Consider the following 21,085-nt stretch of genomic DNA (forward strand, 5'->3'; position numbering starts at 1 on the left):
AACACGCAGCCCAGGTAGATAGTGAACACGCAGCCCACAATTTAACTGAATTTGCATGTAGCTTATTTCACTTCATCGGCATACAGCACATTTCATTCCATTGGCACACAGCCTATTTCATCTCATTGGCACACAGCCCTCTCATTTCATTGGCACACAGCCCATTTATTTCATTATTGACACATGTATTCATTCTGAATGCAGGTTGGTTCCCGCAGTGTGCGGGGATATGGTTCCACCATTGCGCGGGATTGGTATGCCGAGCTCCCGGAGGGTGTTCGAGACTTAGTTGACTTGGCAGGGTTCGGCCCCTTTTGCGTCGGGTTGTCACGTTGTCCTGCCAGGAGGACGCTGATGGCAGCCTTGGTAGAGAGATGGTGGGACACCACCAACTCCTTCCATTTCTCTGCTACCGGGGATATGACCATGACCCCTTTTGACTTCGCTGTATTGACCGGTTTAGACGTCGGAGGTTGGTCCATCCCTTACGATGAGGATATGGGCGAGTGGGAGGCCGCCTGGATGTATTTATTGGGGGCTCACCCGCCTGTTGATAGGGTCTCTGGGAGAGTCCGATACACTTGGTTTTCTTCCCATTTCCGGTGGGCGGAGATGGTGCCTGAGACTCCCGAGGAGACAGAGCAGTATGCCCGTGGTTTCCTGATGTTCCTCTTCGGGACTACCCTGTTCGCCGACAGAGGGAACACCGTTGGGCTATACCTGCTGAGCGCTCTAGTCAACCTATCACAGGTCCATCGATATGACTGGGGTGGCGCCGGCCTGGCTACCCTTTACTTTTATATGAGCGCGACCTCCCGCGGGCGGGGCGATTTGCTTGGCGGCTACTGGAGAGCCTGGGAGGTACTTTCTGTCCCCTTGATTTACATTTCTGCTTCTCATTACTTGTACATTGCACACACAGCGCACTTTTACAGTCTGTATTTTGCTCTCAGCATTTCGTACTTACATTCTGCATTGTTTTTCTCAGCTATGGGTCTATGTATACTTCCCATCATTAGCCCCAGAGCTGGAGGTGGTAGGGATTCCCGTGACCCCATATTCATTGATATTCGAGGGCCCGCACCGGCCGAGGCCTCGAGAGACCCTCCTTCGCCTACGACAGTACTTCGACACTGTGCGACATTCAGAGGTACCTCAGAACTTTCAGTTCTTTTCATTTTCATCTTTGATTTGCTCTGTATATTCTCGATTTCTGATTGGTTTGGGCATTCATCATCCACAGATTACATGGCAGCCCTGGGTGTCTCTGGGTGATGGTCTCCGACTTCAGTATACCGGAGCATCGGACATCTCCCAGTATAGGGTCCTGCTCGAAGGGCCAGTTGGCAGGGTATGGTTCCTGGGGGAGCGCTTTCTTTGCCAGGTATGGGGGTATCTTTCTCAGGATATTCCCGCAGTACCCCCAGCCAGTATGCGGACCGCTGACAGACTCTCTTACTCGGAGGTAATCGGCGCCATGCTGGGTACTGATGCTTTGCTATATATTGAGGAGGGGGACTACGCCACTTACCGTTACATATATTTGATGCCTCCATTGACGGAAGCTCGTATCCCGATGATGAGGCCTGCCGGTATGTCATCCTCGGACCAGGCTCGGGCTCGGGCTGCAGACGTCCCTTCTACTAGCAGGGCCGGTACATCTAGAGGTGGGAGCAGACCGGTTCCTCCGGCTCCGTCGGTTCATCCTCATCCTGGATGGCTAGATATGCCTACTGAGTTGATGGCGTGGCAGTATGGGGCTAGCTTTCCGACTCCGATTCCACTAGAGCCTCCGATGCCCAGTGATCGATACGCCATTGATCCGGACTCACCGCCGGTATGCTCCACTTCTTTTCATTCATCATTCAGATGTTTAGACACTCTTCTGTTCACTGATGATTATGAGCTCATTTTTGCAGCCATCGCGAGGATACATGGAGGAGGTGGTTGGACTGGTGGCCACACTCGAAGGCATGGTCCTGCGTAGGGAGGCACAGTTGTCTGTCGCGGGCATCCAGGTACCCTTCAGTTTTCTGGCATTTATCATACTTCTGATGACATGCTGATTTCTACTGCATCGATAGACTATTTGTGTAGAGCACATCTGACACACACCCCACTTGTACACTGTATTAACATACACCCACTTTACGTATCCTTTGCTTGTATCTGCATCTGATGTATATATTTGGACTGATGTATTTGAATTGAACTCTTTGTTTTCAGATGCCTTCATGGTCCGGTCAGCCGCAGACCAGGCCACCTGGGCCTCATTGGGGAGTTGGGCCATCTGGGCCTTTTCAGGGGGCGGGGCCATCTCGGCCTTCCCGAGGAGCCGGGCCATCTAGGCCTTTTCGAGGAGCTCGAGGGGGGCCTGTCCGCAGACGCAGGGCTCACGTTGTGGAGGTGGAGCCTGATGAGGAGGAGGAGGATGCTGAGGAGGAGGAGGAGGCTACCGACCGTCAGTCAGAGACATCCGCTGAGGAGGGAGGCTCCGGTTTTGGCTCGGGGAATAGAGGCGAGGCTGAGGGGGATCTTGAGGATGACAGCTCTGACTCAGATGGCGGTGCGGAGATTGTCCCGCAAAAGAGGATGAGGCGTGCTTCTCGTTCCCGCTCCCGAGGACTTTGATGCTGTTATTTCCTGTTTTATTTTTCTTTTGCTAGTAGTTTGTAGCACTTTGCACATTGTTAGGCAGTTTTATTTTTTGTAAAACTTGTACCTTTGTTTGTTGTAAAGCATGATGGAATGAAATAGCTTTTGAAAAGATGTTTGTATTTTAAACTTTTAGCATCGTATCGCATCATTTATTTCGCACAAAAAATGAAATTGAATGATAATGCGCATTGTGTAATCACCAAGTCAGGTAGTGAACCGACGCAACAAACTAAGCAACTCAACTTACTAAGATATAACAGAATCTTTAGCAAGTTTACAACTCGACAAGCAAAATGCAACAACGCAAATAAACAAGACTTTAACAAAGATTGCTTAAACAGAGAGCAATGACTCAAAAACACAAAACACGTCCGCTCGACAAACAACTCGATAAGCAAAACAACAACTCGATAAACAAAACTCAACAACAACAAAGTGTACTTCTGACGATCTGGGCATCGGAACGCATCCGAAACGGAGGGAGACAAAGGCCTTTGACTTTCCCGTTGCATGGAAATGCTTGGAACTTTCCTTCGAAGAGTAAAACAGGGCCAAGGAGATACACTGCAGCGTTGCCAACCATTCCTGGGAGCCGGCCGGCCATTTTTTGGGGAGAGAGACAGCTGGCCGGCCATTTCTGAAAAAGTAAATGGCTGGCCAGCCAGAAAAAGTGGCTGGCCGGCCATTCAGTCCTGCAGCCACCAGATTTTTGACACGTGTCCCCGTGAATAGTGTTTTTCCTTCTATAAAAGCTTCAACTTTGGGAACATTCATTTCATCTTAGTTTTAGGCAAAGATGGAGGCGTTTCTCGCAGAAAATATCACATCTTGGATTTCTTCTCTAGACGGTTCGGAAAAGCTGAATTTCCGGGGTTTCGGCTTGAATGCACTATTCACGCTAAGCCGTACTCCGCTACATCTCCCTTTTCTCCATGCCGCGGCAAGGTTCTGGAATCCAGTGACGCATGTTTTTAGCTTCGGCGGCCAAGAGATGTGCCCCACTTTTGAAGATTTTCAAGTTTTGATGGAGCCTGAATGCTCTGAAGTGATCTTGCCCCAGCTCCGTTTTGGTCACGCCCAGGCTTTAGGACGGATGTGTGGGCTCACGGCGCATGACGCTCGATCTCTGATTTGTAGTGGGGAATTGGACATCCTCGGCTTGATCCATCGTTTTTCCGACGCCGGTGACCGCAGCAACCATTATTGGCAGGGTTTCCGGCAACACGCCCTCTGTTTATGTTTGTTGTCTCACTTTCTGCTTTCCTCGGGCTTCGGCGGGGCTAGCATTCGCCTGATTGAAGTCGCCCAAGGTTTGAGAGAAGGAAAGAGCTGTATTGCCATGACCTTGGCCGAGACATTGATGGGCTTAGATTCTGTCTATCGCCGGGAGGCGACTAGGTTCGCCGGGAGTCTACTACTGCTGCAGGTAATGTTTCCCACCCGACCTCACATATATATTTGCTCACATCACTCGACCCTCAGGCTCGGTTTTTCTCACAAAACCCTTGTCTCACTTTTCTCTCATCGTACATCTCTCTGTTCTTTATTCTCTCATTTTCCATCCCTCCCCTAGGTATGGTTAATGGATAAGTTGCAGGTTGTGGACTCTTGCCCGGCCTATTCAGCTCGAGGCTACTTCTTTCGGCAGCGCCTAGTCAATGCTCTTGACGAAAGGTGGTGGTTCGATTGGATGTGCAATTTGCCTGCAAACGGCATTGCTTGGCGTTGTCCTTGGCTCAACCTCCCGGCAATGAGCTATAGTATGTCCCGGCTGATTGGGATCCAACTGATTGGTCTAACCCACTGCGTATTCTATTTTCCGTTCCGGTTCCTGCGTCAGTTTGGTCATGATCAGACCTGTCCACCGGAGGGGATTGAGTACCCAGCTGCTTTCCCGATCCGGGGTACACAACTTGCCCGATATGCCACGGTATGGAGGACTAGAGAGCTTCTGTCCACCGGAGGGGATTGAGTACCCAGCTGCTTTCCCGATCCGGGGTACACAGCTTGCCCGATATGCCACGGTATGGAGGACTAGAGAGCTCCTGGCCCCTGCTTCCACTTTCAGTTGCACTTTATCTGATGAGTGCCTGGATTGGCTCAATGAGGAGGCACAGGTTGGGCCTAGCTTGGCATCAGATGCTCCGTCCAGCTCTGGGAGGGGACGCAGAGATACTTGATTCAACTATGCCCCAAATTTATTGCTTATTTAGTATTTTCAAGTTTTCTTTCTGAATGTACTAAAAAGCAACCTCGATTGTAATGCAATGAGCAGGAGAACTCAGTTTTGAAATCAATGAAATTGAAAGTTATGGTACTGAAAATTTTCCGTTTTTGGTCCAAAAATGGTCTTAGTCGTAAAAAGATTGATTTGAACAAAGTCAACTTTTATTAAAACTTTTCAAAACTATTTTCGATGTGGATCAGAACTGGACACGTCGGAGATCTGTCACTGAAATGCACAACCCCAGATCCCTGCAACTGGAAAGTTGCCCCTAGTCTGAAGAACAATGCGGCACTCCATAGCAACGGAAAGTTGCCCCTAGTCTGAGTAACTTTGTACCGTCGCGGCAACGGAAAGTTGCCCCTAGTTTGAGCAGCACTGTACCGGAGATCACGATAAATGCTGATAGATAAAGATGACTGAGATGATCGAAAATAGACAGAGTTGATCGGGGAAAAGTTTATGGCTGAACTTCAATGTGAAGCTGCCTACGTATCCCAAAGATGGGAATCAAGCCTTACGTAGTTCAGGCTAAGGTTCACTCGAGTATTTTCACTCTCCTTTTGCGCTCTAACTTTTGCCAAGGCCGCCCTTTGCGGGTTTTCAACCTTGCGAGCTCAGTTTTTATATTTTCTAATTTTTTGTGCTCTGACTTTTGCCTAGGTCGCCCTTGCGGGTTTTCGGCCTAGCGAGCCTCTCAAGGATAGTATTTCTTCAACTTGTCCATATTGATCGGTTGTGAGAACTCCAAGCCATCTAGATCCATCAGAACCACAGCCCCACTTGACCAGATAGCTTTGATGATGTAAGGACCAGTCCAATTGGGTTTGAACTTGCCCCTTGGGTCGTGGATGGGAGCTCGGTTGTCTTTGAGCACCAAATCTCCTTCTTTCAGATTCCGGGACTTAACCTTCTTGTTGAAAGCCCGGGCAATTCTGCGTTGATAGCCTTGGATGTGGTACAATGCTTTCAGTCTTCTTTCATCAAAGAGCATGAGTTCTTCGAATCTGCTTTGCTGCCAATCTGCTTCGGCTATCTGGCATTCAGCCAATACTCGTAACGACGGAACCTCAATCTCAATGGGTAGAACAGCCTCCATTCCATAGACCAATGAATATGGAGTTGCTCCAGTAGAAGTTCTGATTGAAGTCCTGTAGCCCCACAGAGCAAATGGCAGCTTGTCTGGCCAATCCCGATAGGTTTCCACCATCTTCTGTAGTATATGCTTAATATTCTTGTTGGCGGCCTCAACCGCTCCGTTGGTCTGCGGCCGATATGTAGATGACTTATGGAAAGCCACGTTGTATTTCTCCAACAAGTCTATCACTTCTTTCTTGAAGTGGGAACCATTATCTGAAATTATCTCGTTTGGCGCCCCGTAGCGACAGATGATGTTGTTCCTGATGAACTTTGCGACATGCGACGCCTTCAACACCGCGTATGATTGGGCCTCGACCCACTTTGTGAAATAATCTATCGCTACCAGGATAAACTCATGCCCGTTTGACCCCTTCGGGGTAACAGCTCCGATCACATCAATTCCCCAGACTGAAAAAGGCCATGGCGAAGTCATGTTGTACAGTTTTGACGGCGGGATGTTCATGCGATTTGCATGGATTTGACACTTGTGGCATCGCCGAACAAAACTAATACAATCCTCCTCCATGGTTGACCAGTAGTAGCCTTGTCTAAGGATCTTTCTGGCCAGCATCACTCCATTCATGTGTGCACCGCACTCCCCCCCATGGATGGCTTCCATCAGGCGTTTTGACTCTTCAGCTTCAACACAGAGCTTATGCATTCCCAGATGGCCCCTTTTGTACAGCTTACCCCCGCAGATGATAAACTGAGCAGCCATTCTCCTGACAGCCCTCTTATCTTTGGCATTTGCCCCTAGTGGATATGTCTCCTTTTCCAAGAAGTTCCAGATGTCGTAGTACCAGGGGTTGCTGTCTTGAACTTCATCTATGGCGGAAATTGACTCGTATGCCGGCACGAACTTCTGATCAATAATGACTGGACGCATCCGGACTCCGGACGGGATGTCTATCATAGAAGATAGAGTTGCTAGTGAATCTGCAAACCTGTTGTTCTCTCTTACGAGGTGGGTGAAATTTAGCTTCTCAAATCGAGGAATTAGCAGATCCAAGGTTTGGTGGTAGATTATCATCCTTTCCTCCTTGACTTTCCAATCTCCTTTTGCTTGAGACACAACAAGGTTCGAGTCCCCAATGACGTCCAGCCGTCTTGCCCCTAATTCTAGGGCTGCTTCCAGGCCAGCAATACATGCCTCATACTCTGCTTCATTGTTGGAAACTTTGAACCGGAGCTTGAATGCTAAAGGAATATGGGAATCATCAGGCGCTATCAGCAACACCCCTATCCCATACCCATACTGGTTTGACGCTCCGTCAAAGTACATCGTCCAAGTTTCATCTTCGACGTGCAGAATGGCTTCATCTGGGAATAGATACTCAACCGCTTCATCCCCCTCAACCGGGTGGTCGGCAAGGAACTCCGCTACCGCTCTGCCTTTTACTGACTTGCGCGTTACATACTTCAAATCAAATTCGGAGAGCAACAGCAGCCATCGAGCTAGCCTACCCGTAAGTGCTGGTTTCTCGAAGAGATATTTAATGGGATCCAAACGTGAAACCAACTTTACAGAGTGGGCTAACAGGTAGTGCCGCAGCTTCCTGGTTGCCCATACCAAGGCCAAACAAGCCTTCTCTAGCGGTGTATAGCGGGTCTCGTAATCCAGCATCTTTTTGCTCAGATAGTAGATGGCCCTTTCCACTTTGTCTTCTGACTCCTGCGCGAGCATGCAGCCCATGGTAGTCTCAGTTACCGAAAGGTACAATATCAACGGTCTCCCCGGCTCTGGCGGTGACAACACGGGTGGGTTCTGTAGATACTCTTTGATCTGCTCAACAGCTACTTGACATCGGCCGTCCCATTGGAATTTCTTTCCTTTCTTCAGGAGACCAAAAAGTGGTTCACAAGTCAAGGTTAATTTAGAAATAAACCGTCTTATGAATTGCACTTTACCCAGAAAGCCTCGCACCTCCTTTTCAGTCCTTGGTGGTGGCATTTCTAATATGGCCTTGATTTTGGAAGGGTCGACCTCGATGCCCCTTTGTGTAATCAGAAACCCTAACATCTTCCCTGCTGTAACACCAAACGTGCATTTCTGGGGATTCAGTCGCAGCCGAAATTCTTTGATCCTTTGAAAGAATTTTTGCAAGGCGGTGTAGTGGCCTTCTCTATCCTTGGACTTGACAATCATGTCGTCCACATACACCTCGACCTCCTTATGGATCATATCATGCAATATTGTAGTTGCTGCCCGTTGATACGTAGCTCCAGCATTTTTCAACCCGAATGGCATCACTCTATAACAATATGTACCCCACGGGGTAGTAAACGCAGTCTTCTCCCGGTCTTCGGGTGCCATCACTATCTGATTATAGCCTGAGAAACCATCCATAAACGAAAGCAAGGCGTGTCCTGCCGTGAAATCCACCAATTCATCAATGTGTGGCAAGGGAAAGTCGTCATTCGGACTGGCCCTGTTCAAATCTCTAAAGTCTACACAGACCCGAATTCTGCCGTCCTTCTTTGGCACCGGAACTATGTTGGCCAGCCAAGTTGGATATTCAGATACCAGCAGGAACCCTGCGTCAATTTGCTTGGTGACCTCTTCCTTAATCTTGAGGGCCCAGTCCGGGCGAATCCTTCTGAGTTTCTGTTTGACAGGGCGGGCCTCGGGATCAAGAGGGATCCGGTGCTGTACAATCTCAGGATCGATTCCAGGCATGTCTTCGTAGGACCACGCGAAAACATCTTTGAAATCTTTTAGTAAAGCGACTAAGCGCTCGCGCTCCTCCGAAGACAACGTGGACCCGATCTGGACCAGCCGCGGGTCCTTCTCAGTACCAACATTCACAGTAGTGATTTCATCCATTAAAGGTTTAACAAATCTTTCCTGCTCTTGATTAATTAATCGTTGCAAAACTGGGGGAATTTCTTCCTCGCTGTTTTCATCAAAATTTTGAAAATCCTGATTTAAGCAATAAATCAAAGGCACAGAAAAATACTCGGAAACTACATCCACATCATTCTCATTAAATATTTCCAAGCCGTCAGATTCCTCTATTACAACAGACTCAAAAGAAAATGAAAAAGATGACCTAGACAGGACTGTGGCATCCGGGTTATCACCCCCAGGAATACCGGACTCAGACTCAGTCGAGCTGGAATCTGATTCCGACGTACAAGATTCGGTAGAATCAGATTCCAGCTCACTACCTGACCCGGAGCTGCTAGATAAAAAGCCTTCTTCATATTGCCAGATGAGAGAAGGTGCGATAGATGCATCCAAGATCGGCGCTGGAAAGCCCGCAGCTACTTCATCTCCAATCACAGAAACCGAAGAGTTATCCCCCAAGCACTCTTGGCCGATCGGAGGATCTGATAGTAGACTCGCCAGTGCTACCCCCATTTCAAGCTCTGTGCTCTCAGGATCCACTGCTTCACATTGCTCAACCTCAGTTGGTGGGTCTGTCTGCGCTTCGGCAACGTCATCCCCAGATAATTGTATGTCGAAGAAGATTTCAAAACCAGGCACGCGCTTCCCTTCCGCGTTTTGCCATGGCTCCGGGAAGCCGCAGAATGGAAAATCTTCCCCCTCCCGGACGAAGCGTCCGTTTAGGGTACCCCAGATGGGCCTGTGCATTAACTCAAATGGCTTCCCGGCCTTCTTTGCTCTGGCCCTTCCGGCCATCTCTTTCCCTTTCCTTACCCAGTCCTCCTTGGTGGGCAGATAACCCAGTCCGAAGGCGTGAGGGTTGTGTGGCACTTCGGCCAACACTGAGACGCCTTTCCGGCCGCTTCTCCCTAATCCCATCCCGGGGGTATGTTTTAGCTTGTTCATGAGGTAGATAGATTGTGCACTAACATACATGCCTTCATTCACAGCCATGACATTCTGCACCACTTGAGCCTCGGCCAAAGTGAACCCTGACAAAAACACATCCTCCGTGCCGTGCTCAATCTCCAAGACAGGTGTAGACACCTCCAGCGGCGGATGGATTGATGAATTCCCAAAAACGATCGCTACCCCTTTCCCGTGGGGGTACTTTAGCATTTGATGTAGAGTGGAAGAGACTGCTTTGACCTGGTGCAACCACGGTCGCCCCAAAAGTAGGTTAAAGGTTGCAGGAACGTCCAAGATATGAAATTCAATGCTGTGTTGTCCTGGACCAACCTTGGTTTGAATTTTAACAGTCCCCATCACTTCTCTGCTGGTATTGTCGTACGCTCTGATCACTTGGGTGGTTGGGACGAAGTCCACGGGTTTCAACCCGATTGCATATGCCGTTCTGGTTGGGCAGACATTAATCGCAGACCCGGTATCAACAAGTACCACCGGTATCCACTTATCTCTACATTCCACAGAAATATAGAGAGGTTTGTTATGACTTGTGCCCTCAGGCGGTAGCTCCTTGTCCGAAAAGGTTAATGCCGGGGAACCTCCTCCCGGAAAAACCAGCCCAACCAGCTGTTCAGGCGTGGTGTCTATGGAGAGTTTGGACTTGTCCATAGCAGATAGGAAAGCTTCTCTGTGTACTCGTGATGCCATTAGCAGTCCCCAGATGGAGATGTCCGCTTGTATTTTCTTTAACTGTTTCAGCACAGCTTCATCTTCAATCTGCTTCTCCTTCTGTCTCTCCGCTTCTCTATCCTTCCCGGATGCCTCGGGTTGGTCTAGATGTGGGGGCTTGAAGTACCGCCCACTTCTTGTCATATGATCCACTTCATCAAGATACCAAGTATCATCCGGTTGGTTATTCCCCCAGTCTTCATCCGTGTGGGCAAGACACAAGTCGTCATCTTCCCACCACATTCCGCTGGCAGCCAACAGACACCTGTCTGGCTTCGGTCCACTCGCACTCTCAATGTTCTCTGTCCATATGCTCGCGGCATTGTCTGTCTTCGTGCACACAGCACTTTCAGTCCCCTCAGGGCCTTTAGCCTTTCTAATTCTCTCAGCCTCCTCAAACTTTTCTTGTTCCAGCTGCGTCAGTACAGCTGTTTGTTCAACAGTTCCCATATCCATAATGCCCGTGTCCCAAGCGGAATTCTTTACACCGGCGCTCTCCGGTGGTACAACTTGATTTTCGGCCGTTCCGGCCACAACTGATATTTCTGCCCCTGCCGGGCTCTGTTCTGGTTGGGCTTCCCCCACTGCATCCGGTTGATCTTCAAGCCATCCAGTGGCCTCCTCTGATCCCTCATAATCATACCAATTAATTGACGCATCCCCCAGTTCCTGGTCCTCGAGAAATTGCAAGTTAGCAAAGTCCTCCTCTACGGCTGTCAGCTCATCTGCCCATAGCCCAGATCCATCCCCCCGGATCATGCATAGCTCTCCTGTCTCTGGAAATTCTACACTTAGCCCAATTCGGCCCGTTGATAGGATATGCTTGCTTGGATCATAGGCTCCCCCAGCAAAATTCTGCCCAGTCCCAGATTCAACAATCTCCTTTTCTCCCAAAATCTGCCCTGCCCTGTCTTCGACGGTCACCACCATCGGTTCTGGTTGGGTTTTAGAGATGTCCACCATGCACAAGAAGTCAGTGCAATCGGGGAGGAGCACCTCTGGCTTGGGTAGGTGGGTGGGAGTAATATAGATGCTAGGATCGTAAGATGCGACCCCAGTCTGGATAAGGTTAATTCTTTTGGGAGGAGGGGCTTGGTTATGTGGTGGGAGAGGGTTGGTTGTGACATTGGGTTTATCAGGAGGTGCGATCACTTGTTTGTCAATAAGATCTTGGATCTCATGACGCAATCTGTAACAACGGTCGGTGTCATGACCGTGTTGTTGGTGATATGCGCAATACTTTGACGGGTCGTAAGAGGGGGGGAGTGGATTCGGTAATGGCTTTGGTTCTAAGGGTTTTAAATGATTTTTTCTGATCAATATTCCCAGAACCTTGGTCAGAGGCATATATAGTGGGGTAAAGGTTCTTTGGCCTCGTGGTTGGAATCTGTTGGTGGCTTGTGTGTTGCTTCCGGACGCGCCGGAGAAGGGTGTGGCAGTCATGGGCCTTGGAGGGGGAGGGGGAGTGGTGGTGACCATACTAACTTCCGAGGCTCTCGTATTTGCGGCGCCACTCGGGCCCGCATTGTTGTTACGGTTGAACGTCCTCCTCGGTTGTTCTTTGTCGTGGTCAAACAGACCTTGTTTCATTGCGTCTTCGATTTGCACCCCCATATCATGTAAATCTGCGAAAGTAGGGAAGGGGACTACAATCATTCTCAGCATCAGTTTTGGGTGGAGATTGCGCACAATCATCCGGATTTGATCTTTGTCTGTGGGCCTTAAAGTCATTGTTGACGCCTTTGCCCTCCATCGGATCACAAAGTCCGAGAAAGATTCCTTAGGCTCTTGCCTTGTCGTTTCAAGATCACGGGTTGTGATCTCGATCTGTGTGTTGTACGAATATTGCGTGACAAAGGCTTCAGCCATTTCATCCCAATTCTTTTTCACTTCATCTTGTAATCTTGCGTACCAATGGGAGGCCACACCTGACAGGGTTCGGCCGAATAGTGAGAGCTTCTGTGGTCGTGTTAGGCCCATTGGCCACAAGACATCTGCAAACAGTCAGATATGGACCATGGGGTCGCCGGTTCCGTCAAAGCGGTCGATTTGTGGCATTTTGAACCTATCAGGGAGTGTTACGGCCTCCTCGGTATATCCATCTCCGATATCCGGCATAGCCTTGACCCCTTGGGATTTCTTGAAGAGCTTCTCCAATTTGCTTAATTTCAGAGCTGTATGATCAACCTCGACCTCGAATGGAGAGTCCGGGTGATTGGATGTATGGACCTTGGACAGTTGTGGTGGAAGCGGGGGCGGAGCTGGCCCCGTTGGAAGATTCGTGTCCTCTTGTAAGTTTTGGACATTTGGTAGGGTATTCTGGGCATTTGGTGGGGCGTTCTGAACAGTAGGTGCCTGCTCAGGTAACGGAGCCCCTGCCGGAGGAGGGATTTGTTGTGAAGCAGATGCTGTATTCTGCTGTTGCAGCCTGGTGATTAGTTCGGCCTGTTGGGCCATAATCGTGGCCTGCTGTTTGGAAAACTTCGATTGACGGGTGGCATCATCATGCATCTGTCTCATGCTCTCCTGCATCTGGCGCATCAAAGCCTCCATCCCTGATGTATTCTGTTGATCCATCTGTCTAATTGGTATGTCTATTTCTACAGCAGTAATTGAGACCTCAGTCCTATAGTCCTTTGATGAAGTAACCCACTGCTCTGACAACCTCTGTTCTGACGCACTGCGCCTTTTCGGCTTCCTTCTGGTAACAAGGGGTAGAGAATGGAACACTGGCTGTCCGTCGATTAGATCCTCAGATCAATGGAGTCGACGACCTCGTGTCCAAAGTGCTTGGGGAATGCCTGTTGGGTTGGAAGCAATCGTGCTAAAACTGACCTAGCAAAAGATAAATAAAGCGAAAAGGAAATAAATAAACAGATAAACGGGCAGCATAACAGCTTAAAATAAAATGCAGGACACACAGTCGGGCATAATCAACACACAGTCAATAAGCTGAATAATACACTGTCCTCAAACACTGATTATTATCCCTGTATCACTATCCCCTAAAACAGAATCTGATACCCGCAGATAGCTGATTCTCAAATACTGGCTGATGCCCGCAGGCCTGATACCCATAATACTGAACGGATGCCCGCAGGCCTGATGTTGAAACTCATGTACTGAAATGATGCCCGCAGGCTTGATACTGAACTGATGTACTGAACTGATGCCCGCAGGCTTGATACTGTCAATACTGAACTGAAGCCCGCAGGCTTAATGCTGACAATACTGAACTGAAGCCCGCAGGCTTGATGCCCAAACTCATATACTGATACATGCATTCCTGTAGAGACGCACTCTAAAGCACATAACAGATAAGTGAGAGCCAAAACACCCCTATGTTGGGGTAGGGTTTCCCTGTCCTATTGTGTCAGGAGCTAGGGTTTCACTACGCACGCAGCAGTTTCAAACAACCTACAAACGGGTAAGCAACCTGTCATAATTTGGAATGGTCACTATGGATCCGAATATGCACTAGGTCGAATGGTCAAAGAGGGTGCCCCGGTAAAACCGGGGTTTGTATTCCCATACTGGCAGAGCCCACAACCGGTCAGCCTTATGGTCATGCCTTGACAAGACAAGCCTCCGGCAAACCGTTCAGGAATAGCAGATGGCAAACACGGTGTCCTAGGCGCACCAATGCAAATGCAATGCAAAGAAACACACAAGTGTAGTCAAAAACAGATATCAAGAGTTCGAGTCAAGTTCTCTAAATCCCCAGCGGAGTCGCCAGAAACTGTAGACGTCCCCCGAACGCCCCGGGAGGGTTAAGCTCCCGTTCTGTTCATTTGGGGTCACTACAGCTCGGACTCTTAAATGTCACGGTTCCTAATCTGAACCAAAGAGTCCAAATCCGGCAAATTGTTTTGAGAAACAGATTTTTGAAAAAGTAGTGCCAAACATGGACTGCTTTGCCAGATACAGAGTCGCCACCTAAATATTTTATTTTGGGAAATTTAGGAAACCCTGACTCGGTGCCAAAAGGCCACGTGTCCGTCATCACCAAAGTTGCCTCGGCTCGGGAACTTGGGTACGATTGGGGAAGGTCACTTCGTGAGCACCCCCGCTCGCCCGGTCATAGACCGGCCTCTACTAACCATGATATCAATTTTTGGAAAACATTGTGAGTTCTTATTCCGGTTATTAGCCTAGGTTACTATGTGATGCTCACAACATATAAATATAGACCGGGTCGCCCAAATTGGAATGAAACATTTCATGCTTGTTTTTGAAAATGGTTTGCTACCCGCAGGTAGGCTTAAAACAATTGATGATTTACTCCAATTCAGATAACCCAACCTTCACCCACAAGCATTCAGGCAGTTATATCACATAAGCAATTAGCCTCATGGTAAGCATGCTATTCACGGCAACACTCATACGCATGCAAGGATGCTAAAGCATAAAAACTCACCGAGTACTCCAAGCCAAAAACAGAAACTTCATTAGAAATCATGCATGATCCTAAGTATATAGAAATGCCTAATGCAACACATGCAAAATGCAACTATAGCAGGCTCGGCTATTCTAAGATGGCATATGGAATGCTACAGCTAACATGTATTCAATTTGGAATTGAAATACAAATGCAGTTAGTATGGTGCGTCGAGCCCGGTGCATGCGATACAGATGAATGATGCAAACATGCTGTCATACTGTATGCTAATTTAAACATGCCCTAATCTAACCATCATAAGCGGATAAATAAAAGGGAAGAAAGACGTGGGGTTGGAAGACATACAACACACACACGCACACTTATTACAGTTGTGCCCTCGTAGAGAGGGTCCGAATAAATAATACAGTCCAAATATTACAGTCCCGAATAAAAGAATATTACAGTCCGAAATAATATTACAAAATCTTAATTAATGAATGAATTAGCTAAGAAAGCAAATAAAACTGGCGTGCAAGCCAGGGACTGCCTTGCTTCTGGTGGATGATGCATGTCCAGATTGTCTTGCGCGGAAATCCACCGGAATGCCCCAATTAGCCTCTGTTTACACCTGTTCTTGAAATGCGTGCCAAGTCCCGAAAAGTTGCTGATTCTGCGTTTTGCTGCAACAGAGAGCAGGAAAGGGGCATAGCAATGTATTTGCACAGATATATGCATGTCTCGATCCTCGTGCCACCAATCACGCATATCGAGGCATGATGGCAGAGGAGTCGAAATGCACAAACTCAATATAGGATGAATGCACATGAAACTACAGCTAAAACCTAACTCCATCATGGATAATCCGGAGTGTCGGCGACTGAGGAATTGAGACACATTCCGTCACTCGGAGTACGAAACGTACCTCGTTTCCCGTGCCCGGGCTAACTCCTATTCCGGACTTGATGCAATATGCATGATATGCATGAAATGCAACTAAAATACAATCCTAACATATACAATGCTATGGAAATGAAATGCCTCGAAATGCATGCACACGGGCACGCAAACCGAGAAAATGACAGAATGCTATCTAAGATACAATCTAATGTGCACTATGATGTGAAAATGAGATGTCTCGAAATGCGTGCACACGGGCACGCAAACCGAGGCAATGGCGGAATGCAATGAGACGCCTTGAAATGCGTGCACGCGGGCACGCAAACCGAGGCGATGGCGGAATGCAATGAGGCGCCTTGAAATGCGTGCACACGGGCACGCAAACCGAGGCGATGGCGGAATGCAATGAGACGCCTTGAAATGCATGCATGCGGGCACGCAAACCGAGGCGATGGCGGAATGCAATGAGACGCCTTGAAATGCGTGCACGCGGGCACGCGAACCGAGGCGATGGTGGAATGCAATGAGACGCCTTGAAATGCGTGCATGCGGGCACGCAAACCGAGGCGATGGCGGAATGCAATGAGACGCCTTGAAATGCATGCACACGGGCACGCAAACCGAGGCGATGGCGGAATATGATGAAAATGATATGGAAATGACAAATGGGATTATACCAATATGAGTGAGCCTCAGCCACACTCACATAGGATGTCGGCGGATAAAAATGAAGTGCCTCGAAATGCGTGCACACGGGCACGCAAACCGAGGCAATGACGGAATGCGATGAAATGACATGGAAGCATGATATGGGCTTATACCAACATGAGTGAGCCTCAGCCACACTCACATAGGATGCCGGCGGATAAAAATGAAGTGCCTCGAAATGTGTGCACACGGGCACGCAAACCGAGGCGGTGGCAAAATGCAATGAAATGACATGGAAATGATGGAAATCATTCTAATGGAATTTCAGCAGTAAAATATGGGGGAAAACAGTCCCGAAATGAGGCGAAATGACATGAAATGCATGGAATTGTCCCGAAATGCAACACTAGGCACCCGAAATGGCCTATAGCTATGCTAAACATGCACAATATGGACATGCAATGCAAAGACAGAAGCTAGACAGTCCCAAAAGATGCACTTTCACAGTTATAAACATGGCCAAACAGCAAGCATAGGTATGGCAAAAATAGCATGCAAGAATAGGGGCCAAAAGAGGGGTAATGAAGCAAGTGATACAAGAAAAACTCAAACTGAAAATTTTCCTTCTACAACACTGAAGAGGGACCAAAAATATGAATATTTACAGTATATGGCAGCCTCAAAATCAGTATACAAACATGCTAAAAGTGTGATGCAAAATTAGGCTCAAAAGTGGCTACAACATGAAGTATACAAAATAATCACCAAACAGCCAAAGAACCTTAATAAAACATGTAGAATGGACCAAAATAAGCACTTTTCCAGAACTGTAAAATGGCCAAAAACAAAAGCATGGTAGGCTAACTAAACATGCAAGAATGGGGAATAAAAGGGAGATATAACATGAAGTGACCTATGGAAGCCCCAAACCATGAAAGGACCTAAATGAAACATGAAGTATGGACCAAAATAAGAACTTTTTCAGAACTGTAAAATGGCCAAAAACAAAAGCATGGTAGGCTGCCATTGCATGCAAGAATGGGGAAGAAAAGAGGAGTATAAAGGTAGGTACAACATGGAAACCCCAAATGGTGTTGAGCCCTTCTTCAATGTTGAAGAGGGGCTCAAAATAAGCCTAATATCAGTTTACAACATGCTCGAAAATAAATTGCTCATGGGCCAAAAATAGCATGCAAAACTATGACATACAAGAGGGTCAATGAAGCAAGTGTCATGGAGGGCTCAAACAGGGTTGAGCCCTTAATGAAAAGTGAAGATGAGCTCAAAAGAGGGCCCTTTTCAGTTAGGGCCGGAGCTTGAAACAAAAAGGAAGTGGGGCTTACAAATAGATCAAGAAAAAGGGTCAAAAGGGTAAAAGTGTTACTTACCCTTGAAGACTCAAACTTTTGTTGCTTCTTGGATGGATTTGCAGCTTCTTTTGCCTTTGAGAAACCTCCCTTGTTGCTGGAAATGAGGTGGTGGTGGTAGAGCTTGGTGGTGTAGAAGGAATGAAGGTTAGGGACTTAGGGTTTTTCAAAGAATTGAGAAGGAAGAAGATGGAGTTGAGTATGGAGACTTGAAGAACAATTTTTCTAACCCTTGTAAGTGAAGCCACCAGCTGGTTATAAGGGTTCAAAAGGGGGTGTAAAGGTGGGGGAAAAGGAGAGCAAAATTCCCCCACAAAATATCCCCCGGATAAATATCTTGTCTGGGGGATATTGCCCCACAGCTGTAAAGTGCACAGTGCAAGGAACACGGCCGGCCTATCACTTTTGTTGCAGGTGGCCGGCCGGCCACACCCCCTAGCCGGCCGGCTAGGGGTCAAAAGGTTCAATCACATTTTCTGGCCGGCCAGCAACTGGGGAGGTACTCCTATGTGTGTACAACACAACCATGTGGTTAAAATTCCAAGAAAGTGGGTCCAAGGGGTTCAACATTAGCTCGGAAAGAGGGGTTCAAAAGGGTCAATTTGAATTACTGGCCGGCCATGAACTTTTAGGGGCCTCTCATGTGTGTAGATCACAGATATGTGGTTCAAAGTTCAAGAAAAAGGGTCCAAGGGGTTCAACATTAGCCCGGAAGAAAGGGGTCAAAAGGGTCAGGTAACCTTAATGGCCGGCCACCAACTTTTAGGGGCCTCTCATGTGTGTACATCACAAATATGTGGTTGAAAGTTGGCAACACTAACCCTAGGGTGTTCAACATTAGCCCGGAAGTTGGAAAAACGGGCGCCGGGAGGCTCCGGAGGAGAGATAACTGGTTGCTGCAACAATTGCTGGCCTCCCACTCTTTAGTGACCTCCCCGGTGATAAAACAGAGGTACCTGCCAAAAATGAACGAAAACCGATGCAAAACGAATGTTCGGGGGCCAAAACACGCAGTTCGGGATCCCGAAAATGGGCTGTTAAGCACCGAAAATGGCGTTCGGCCACGAAGTGGGTTTCCGGGACCCCAGTGTCTCTCAAAAGGGAGCAAATAGGAAGTATGCCAAAAATCAGAGCAATAGGAGATGGTTAAGCGGTCCCGAACCGAGGCACACGGCCTACGGTCCTGAAAACCGGAAACTGGACTCCGAAATGGGAAAAATGGCCTACGGCCACCAAATGTAGCCTACGGACATTGAGAGATGGTCTACGGGACCTCTCCCTCCCCTCAGGAAAAGAAACAGAGAAAATCGAGTCTGGTTCGCAAACCGAGACAAGGCACAGAAAAGGGTTCGGAAGTCCGGAGGCAGGGCTCACGGCCGCGACTCTGAAACTTCTGAACAAGCACATTATGCAACATCACCAAGCGCTCAATCGGTGACGTCTGAGTCTTAAGGTCGGTCAAAAATGGGGTGTCTACAGAAGGCCTTTGGTAATCACGGATTACTGGCCGGTTACGATGCTAAACCCTTAGGGGCGGGTTTGGGTCGTGACAGTTTCAATGTTGATTTTAGCATGATTCCTGTGAATGTTTTCAGATTTTTAGTCAATTTGAGTGAAAAACCCTAGTGAATCATATTCTCTTGCTTTCAATTTAAGTTTCAATGTTGATTTTGGTGTGATTACTGTCAATGTTCTCAGATTCTCAGTCAATTTGAAAGTAATTGGTACAATTGATTAACTAGGTTTCATTATTAATCATGTTTGGTAGCTCTAGTACCCTAATCATGTTGGTTTCATTCTCATATTTTGAATCAATTTGAGTGAAAAAACCTAGTTAATCATGTTCTCATGCTTTCAATTTAGGTTTCATTGTTGATTTTGGTGACATTACTATTAATGTTCTCAGATTCTGAATCAATTTGAGTGAAAAACCATAGTTAATCATATTCTTTTGCTTTCAATTTAGGCTTCAATGTTGAGTGTGGTACCATTGTTGTCAATGTTCTCATATTTTCAATCAATTTGAGTGAAAAATCTTAATTAATCATATTTTCTTGCTTTCAATTTAGGTTTCAATGTTGATTTTAGTATGATTCCTGTGAATGTTGTCAGATTTTTAGTCAATTTGAGTGAAAAACCCTAGTGAATCATATTCTCTTGCTTGCAATTTAGGTTTCAATGTTGATTTTGGTACGATTGTTGTTAATGTTTTCAGAGTCTTAATCAATTTGAGTGAAAACCCAAACTTAATCATATTCTCTTGATTTTAATTTAGGTTTCAATGTTGAGTTTGGCATGATTGTTGTGAATGTTCACAAGTTTTGAATCAATTTGACTGAAAAACTCTTGTTATTCATGTTCTCTTCCTTTTGATTTAGGTTTCATTGTTTGTTTTGATACAATTGTTGTCAATGTTCTCAGATTCTGATTGAATTTGATTCAAAATCCCTAGTTAATAATATTCTCTTGCTTTCGATTTCGGTTTCAATGTTGATTTTGTTTTTATAGCTATGAATGTTATCAAATTTAGACTTTCATGAAAATGACATTGGATTGATTCTTTTAGGACACATTCTCAGCGTTAATATGTTGTCTATGTTGATTTTCCGTACAGGAAATCAACTCATGAAAATGCCAAGACTGAAGAGCAATGCAAGGAAAACAATAAGAAAGCATAAAGAAACAACTTTAAGGGAGAAAAAACTAAAAGGAAAGCGTAGAGAATGGAAAGTAACTTTCAGATCAAACATGGTGATAATAGTGAAACTATTACAGCACATCAAACTCAAGAACGAGCGTATTAAAGGGTTGAAGAAAACCCCATTCTGGTTATTATTTAAGGCAATATTGAAGAACAAGTTGAATTATAAATAATGTAGAAAATATGATGATATTGTACTCAAAATAATTCAATCATACCAGCCAGGCAGCAGTGGTTTTTTCCAGTTAGGACCATAAACTATAAAGCTAATAACATAAGACATCAAGTCCATCTTCGGTATATCTTGTGGAGATGAGCCGATGCATCTTGGTTATGGAAATAAAAGTATATTCTCATTTCTGAGAAGAAGATCCATACAAATTGAAAGGCTATCGAGCACAACCATCATGGACTTGTTGCAAAAAGCATTGAAAGGCAACAAAAAAAAAGACACCGAAGATGTAATTAGGATGTTGTGTATGTATACTTGTTTGAAGTTTTTTTTCTCTACATCAGGAACAACAGTTGGATGGGTATTTCTTAATTA

The 21,085-nt window shown here is 46.8% G+C and overlaps 1 protein-coding gene and 1 long non-coding RNA gene across 2 annotated transcripts; both read left to right on the forward strand.

Moving 5' to 3' along the window:
* Nucleotides 1-589: 589 nt before the first annotated feature.
* Nucleotides 590-1,368, forward strand: LOC145799064 (uncharacterized). Its single transcript, XR_014341063.1, has 3 exons — nt 590-861; nt 989-1,150; nt 1,244-1,368. It is a non-coding gene; the product is annotated as an uncharacterized LOC145799064 (long non-coding RNA).
* A 28-nt stretch (nt 1,369-1,396) lies between these two features.
* On the forward strand, nt 1,397-2,767 carry LOC145799065 (uncharacterized). The gene is made up of 3 exons (XM_082888628.1): nt 1,397-1,837; nt 1,920-2,018; nt 2,227-2,767. The coding sequence occupies exons 1-3, from the start codon at nt 1,433-1,435 to the stop codon at nt 2,629-2,631; spliced, it is 909 nt and encodes a 302-aa protein (XP_082744754.1). The 5' UTR covers nt 1,397-1,432; the 3' UTR covers nt 2,632-2,767.
* Nucleotides 2,768-21,085: the final 18,318 nt, after the last annotated feature.

The sequence above is a fragment of the Camellia sinensis genome, chromosome 9, assembly GCF_055761805.1.
Source record: "Camellia sinensis isolate YWXY chromosome 9, ASM5576180v1, whole genome shotgun sequence".
NCBI classification, from domain to species: Eukaryota; Viridiplantae; Streptophyta; class Magnoliopsida; order Ericales; family Theaceae; genus Camellia; species Camellia sinensis.